The 6,397-nt window shown below is 39.8% G+C and overlaps 2 protein-coding genes and 1 pseudogene across 2 annotated transcripts; 2 read left to right on the forward strand and 1 right to left on the reverse strand.

The window, feature by feature from the left end:
- The first annotated feature begins 99 nt into the window (after positions 1 to 99).
- Positions 100 to 837, forward strand: LOC149401392 (uncharacterized). The gene has a single exon (XM_089610696.1). The coding sequence runs from the start codon at positions 100 to 102 to the stop codon at positions 835 to 837; it is 738 nt and encodes a 245-aa protein (XP_089466822.1).
- LOC149401393 (uncharacterized) lies at positions 834 to 1,523 on the forward strand. Its single transcript, XM_089610697.1, has one exon. It carries the CDS (start codon positions 834 to 836, stop codon positions 1,521 to 1,523), a length of 690 nt encoding a protein of 229 aa, XP_089466823.1.
- Positions 1,524 to 3,827: 2,304 nt separating this feature from the next.
- Positions 3,828 to 4,629, reverse strand: LOC149401394 (secreted RxLR effector protein 161 pseudogene; annotated as a pseudogene).
- Between the last annotated feature and the right edge of the window lie 1,768 nt (positions 4,630 to 6,397).

Below are 6,397 nucleotides of genomic sequence, written 5' to 3' on the forward strand. Positions count from 1 at the left end.
GACTTGCAGAACACGAGGACGAATCCTGAACATTGGTGGTCTGTGGTGAATGAGGTTTGCACTGATGTACAGGGAGGCGACGATGAGTCTGATGGAGTTATGTCTGGCAGCGATCTCGTGAGCTTGTGTAGCGACGTGGACGAGCCATCAAACAAGACGTGCTGGAGCGAGTACAACCCTCGGTCAAGCTCGATGAACTTTCAGTTCAAGCTAGGTATGGGTTTTCCTTCTATGGACCATCTGAGGACAGTTTTGATAGAACAATTCATAAAGGGTGATAGAGAGTTTGAGTATGTGTTTAACGACCAAACAAGACTCAGAGCAAAATGTCGAGGGCTGGGCTGTAAGTGGGTGCTTTATGCAAGAGTTCAGAATTCAGACAATAGGACAGTAATGATTAATACTCTTGTGGATAAGCATGATTGTGGTATTGTTTTCGACAACAAACACGTGACAAGTCCATGGCTGTCGAAGCACTTTATAGAGCAGTTCAGACTCAATCCAAGTATGGATTACCAGAGTTTCAGAGAAATGACTTCGTCGACCAAATTCAGCAATGTGTCGAAGAGTACATTCTACAGGGTCAAGAAGAAAGCTAGAGAGCTATTGGAGGGGTCAGTCAAAGATCAATATGCGATCTTGGACGATTATTGCAAGCAATTGACGGCCACAAATCCAGGTACCCCTGCTGTGCTGAAAACTAGATTCATAGGTGGTAAAAGAATTTTTGAGCGAGTGTACATCAGTTTGAAAGCATGTAAAGATGGTTTTAACAAAGGTTGTCGGCCGATACTAGGATTTGATGGGTGTTTTTTGAAAGGTATTCTAAGGGAATGATATTGGCTGCTGTTGGGGTAGATGCAAACAATTATCAATATCCGGTGGCATGGGCAGTGGTTGAGAAAGAAAATACTGCAACTTGGGAGTGGTTTATGAAGTTGTTGTTTGAAGATCTGGAGGTAGAGAATCCTAAGAGGTTTACCCTGATATCCGACAGACAAAAGGGGCTAGAAATTGCAGTAGCAGAAGTGTTCCCCGGTGCCGAAGTTAGATTCTACGTGAGACATCTTCACGCAAACTTCAAGCAACAACACAGTGGTCTTCTTCTCAAACACATGCTTTGGTCTTGTGCGAGAGCGACTACGCCGGCAGAGTTTACACAACGAATGATGGAGCTGAAGAATGAGGATGAGAAAGCATATGATTGGCTTGTTAAGAAAAACCCGAGAGAATGGAGCAAATCACATTTCAGAGTCGATGTCAAATGTGATATGTTGGCCAATAACTTATGTGAAAGCTTCAACTCGGCTATAATGGCTGCCAGAGACAAACCGATAGTGACATTACTTGAGAAGATCCGATTTTGGATGATGTGTCGTTTCACAAACAAGCGGAATGAGGTTGAGAAGTGGTTGCAGCCAGTTGGAAAGAGGATCACAACATTGATTGAGAAGCACAAACGAGTAGCTAGTCGCTGCCAAACTACTCTAGCTAGGAATGCAAAATTCCAGGTATTTTCCTAACTTTGCTTTAATTGATATCCAGTCATTGAAAGCTAGACATGTTTCATAAAATAATTTCTTAAAAATTGTAGGTTATATTTCGTGGAGCAGAGTCATTTGTTGATGACTTAAGGAATAAGTTATGCACTTATAGGGGCTTTGAGCTAAGTGGAATACCTTGTCCATGTCGGGGATGATTCCCCCTTATAACCATATTAATGCGGAAAAGTAATTAATTACGCTAATCATGAGCTAATTAATTCAATGATTATATGACAAGATCTAGATTTACGTTAATCAAAATTATACAAGAGCATATAAGTCAAGCAACCGATATAAGAGTAAACGAGTACTTACATTGATTTTCGGTTCAGCTATAGAATGCTCCTAATCCAATTGCGTACCCCTTGCGTCGTCTTGATGAAGGACTCGAGGATGACACCTTAGTCTTCCGAAACGTAATCTCCGAGACGAATAAGAAAGATGAGTGGGCACAGTCTTTATCTCACTAGATCACGAAACTAGGTGTTTCGAGATCTCTCTCTTATTTTACTAAGAATGGAAACGAATTTCCGAGGGGAGGGAGAGGCAGATGCACGGCCAAGGGAGGCTAGTGATGCACGAAATTTTTCACAAAAAAATTGCTTATTTTTGCCTTCTCATGAACCCCTATTTATAGTAGTAAAATGAGATATTCATGGAATCTTCCAGAATATTTTATTTCCTTTTATTGTGTTAACACTAGTGGATTAAATCTAGGCCATTGGATCTCAACAAGTGAATCCTACTTTTTCTCTCATCCATCAGATCAATATCTATGTGATATTATTCTCTATTTAAATAGAGAATATATTATTTAGTGAGAGAATAAAGGAGAATATATTATTTCCCTTTAAATATATTCTCATATATTCTCCTAAATACTTTCCTTTAAATAAGGAGAAAATATAGGACAATATCTTATATTATTCTCTCTCCTTTATTTAAACAACTAAAGAGAAAATATTGGTAAATACCAATATTGAAAAAATCGGATTTGATGGCACACGGCCAAGGGGATTTGCGCAAATCCTATGCCAAAATTCCCAATTCGATTTTTCCATGTGTGCAAGACCCAATTGCTTAAAACCCAATTAATCATTTATTTACTTGGTCCAACAATAAACAAATAATTAATAATTTTTTATTTACTTGATCAAACAATAAATAAACAATTCTACCATAAATATTTATTTAATTATGCGAATACCCGTTTTCCAGAATTAATGCTGTCAATCACAATTACAGCAAGTGAGATTAATAATGATAAACATTATTATACGAAAGTTCTTATCCGTCTTTATCAGAGCCGAATCGGGGACTATGGACCTAGTAATAGAAGCTTAACAAATCCGATGAAAAAGATGAAATAGTCCTTTCTCTTTTTCCATCGATTCGTTTAATCTTGGTCAAATACTCCACCTTGTAAGCCAAGACTGAACTCTCCTTTATACTAGAATTATATTTACTCATCGTGACGAGTGTCCACTGATATTGTCAGTTCGTGATCAAGATCCTCCAGGTTCAACCCGTATCGAGAGAAGTCAATCTATTCTATTATACTTCCCTTGATACATATCAGCCCTAAGCATTGTTGCTTCCCTAGCGAAAGATTCTTTGGAACGTTACTTACTTCGAAAGTGCGCGCAATCTATCGGTTCAGGAATCAACCCTTAGGTGAGAGAACATTAACCTTCTTTCAGGAAGTCTGGATTCCGTATCTGTAAATCATTTCCCACTCGAATTATGCTCTAAGAAAACTCCCAAGACATAAGCTGTGATTAGCATGAATAGCCTTTTAGCGAATGAGTCAAAGAGCTCAGTAACATAACCCAGTGTCCATGATCACTTCAGGATTTAGATCAAGTCTCACTGTGACCATCATAGTGGCCTCGGTTAGTGTGTCATAACGGTCCTTAAACGACACATCTACACCAAGACCTGTCCAAGTCGTACACTTACCACAAGTGTAGAATGCTCCCACATAGTGATCAGCCTTCACCTATGTGTTCCACATATATGACTTTAGATATAGTTTTCCAGGCGTATATTAGTCATCGACCATGTTTTAGCACACCGCCCGAACTCAGGTGCCCATCACGTGACTCAGTTAGATACGGAGGCTATGGAATAATGAATGTTTAATAAATCTCATTAAATAAGAAATAACGCTTTCAATTCAAATAGATAATAAATGTCAAACTTTATTTTATTAATAATTTCAACGAGAATTTACATAAGTATCTTCTCGTGGGCAAGAATTCCTAACAGTCCACATGCTCTTGCTTATATTTGGGCAAGCAGACTTAATTTCACGGACTACATTGACGATTGGGACAAAAAAGAGGCACAAATTGCTGCTTACAGTGGTATCATAGAGCCGATGACGAGTCCGGACAAGAAGATATGGCAGGTATCTAAGGCCCATTCCTCCCACGTGTTTCATGAACACATGTTCAGATAGTCCCTTTGTCATTGAATCCGCAATGTTGTCCAACGTCGAGATCTTTATGACTGCCACGTCTCCTCTTCGAACTATTTCTCTTATAAGGTGGTATTTTCGCTCTATATGCTTTCCTCTCTTATAGCTGCGAGGTTCCTTCGAGTTTGCGATGGCTCCAGTGTTATCACAGTGGAGTTGCACAGGCTCCTTCATGTTAGGAACTACCTCCAGTTCGGCTAAGAAATTCTTAAGCCAAACAGCCTCTTTGGCTGCCTCGGAAGCTGCAATATATTCAGCTTCCATAGTAGAGTCTGTGATACTAGATTTCTTAATGCTTCTCCAGAAAATCACTCCTCCATTGAGAGTGAACACTGATCCAGACGTTGACTTTAACATGTCACGGTCTGCCTGAAAATCAGAGTCAGTGTATCCTTGTATCACCAAGTCATTACTTGTGTATACAAGCATCATGTCTCTAGTTCTCTTAAGATATTTTAGGATATGCTTAACAGCTACCCAATGTTCTTGACCAGGGTTTGACTGGTATCTACTAACAACTCCCACTGCATAGCATATGTCGGGTCAAGTACACAACATGGCATACATCAGACTCCCAACTGCTGAGGCATATGGAACTCGACTCATATCCTCCACTTCTTGCGGTGTCTTAGGACACTGCTCTTTCGACATGAACTTTCTGAACGAATTGGCAACAACACCCCATGGGCATTTTGCATCGAGAAGCGAGAAAGTACCTTATCTATATAAGTACCTTGAGACAAAGCTAGTAGTTTGTTCTTCCTATCACGAATGATTTGGATTCCTAGAACAAAAGCAGCATTCCCCAAATCCTTCATTTGGAATTGCTTTGCCAGCCACTCCTTTATGTCAGACATTACTATAAAGTCACTTCCTATAAGGAGGATATCGTCTACATAAAGGACTAAGAAAACAACTACTTTCTTCGAGTACTTGTAAACACAAGGCTCTGATAGGTTTTGTTCGAAACCATAGGTCTTGATTACCTCATCAAACCTTTGGTTCCAGGATCTAGACGTTTGCTTGAGTCCATAAATGGACTTCAATAATTTGCAAACCTTGTGCTCTTGACCCTTTTCTATGAATCCATCTGGTTGAGCCATATAGATTTCTTCTTCCAGATAGCCATTCAAGAATGCCGTCTTTACGTCCATTTGCCAAATCTCATAATCATAATGAGCGGCAATGGCCAGAAGAATTCTGATGGATTTAAACATGGCTACAGGAGAGAAGGTTTTGTCGTAGTCGATTCCTTCTCTTTGGGTAAAACCATTAGCCACAAGTCTAGCCTTAAAGGTTTCGACTTGTCCATCAGCTCCTTTCTTCCTCTTATAGATCCACTTGCACCCAATCGGTCTAATTTGTTCGGGTGCATCTACAAGAGTCCAGAATGAGTTCGAGTGCATAGACTCTATCTCTAGATTCATGGCTTCTAGCCATTTTTCCTTGTCCAAGTCGACCATGGCGTCATTAAATGACACGGGGTCGTCGTCGTTCGCATCCAAGGCAATGACGTTTGCTTCAAAACCAAGATAACGGTCGGGCTCTCTAGAGACCCTCCCACTACGACGAGGCAGTATAGCACTTGGACCAACGTTTGTGTTTTCTTCTTCATCTCCCACTCTCACAACAATTGTAGGTGGAGATGGATTCCCTTGGACGTTAGTCTTCGGGGTTGGTCTAACAGTTTCCTCGAGTATAATTTTACTTCGAGGTTTATGACTTTTAACATAATCATCTTCAAGAAAAGTAGCATGAGTTGAAACGAATGTTTTTCTATCAATAGGATCATAAAATATACCTCATTTTGTCCCTTCTGGATAACCAACAAAGAAACAAACGTTTGTTCTTGGTTCCAGCTTGCTCGATTTCTTTTTCAAGACATGAGCGAGACAACCCCAAATACGGAAGTGACGCAATCCTTCAGGTGCTCCATTCCATAGTACTTTGGGTGTTTCGGATACAGATTTTGAAGGAACTTGATTTAAGATATACATGGCAGTCTTTAATGCATAACCCCATAAAGATGTTGAAAGTGAAGAGTAGCTAATCATGGATCTTACCATGTCTAATAAAGTTATATTTCTCCTTTCAGTAACCCCATTTTGTTGAGGGTTACCAGGAGCCGATAATTGCGACTCAATCCCATGCTCAAGCAAGTAATCGGTGAACTCAGTGTCTAAGAACTCGCCTCCCCGATCCGATCGAAAGGTCTTAATAGTCTTACCTAATTGGATTTCAACACAAGCATGAAATTCTTTAAACTTACTAAAAGTTTCAGATTTTCGTTGCATTAGGTAAATGAAACCATATCTAGAATAGTCGTCAGTAAATGTGACGAAGTATTCATAACCGCCTCTCGCAGCTTCACTCA

This window comes from Urtica dioica, chromosome 4, assembly GCF_054948205.1.
Source record: "Urtica dioica subsp. dioica isolate 48M chromosome 4, U.dioica_male_clone48M_v1_H2, whole genome shotgun sequence".
In the NCBI taxonomy this organism is placed as follows: Eukaryota; Viridiplantae; Streptophyta; class Magnoliopsida; order Rosales; family Urticaceae; genus Urtica; species Urtica dioica.

Excerpts from the sequence above, each read along its gene's own strand:
- LOC149401392 (XM_089610696.1), top strand. The coding sequence starts at position 100 with ATGTCTGGCAGCGATCTCGTGAGCTTGTGTAGCGACGTGGACGAGCCA.
- LOC149401393 (XM_089610697.1), top strand. The coding sequence starts at position 834 with ATGATATTGGCTGCTGTTGGGGTAGATGCAAACAATTATCAATATCCG.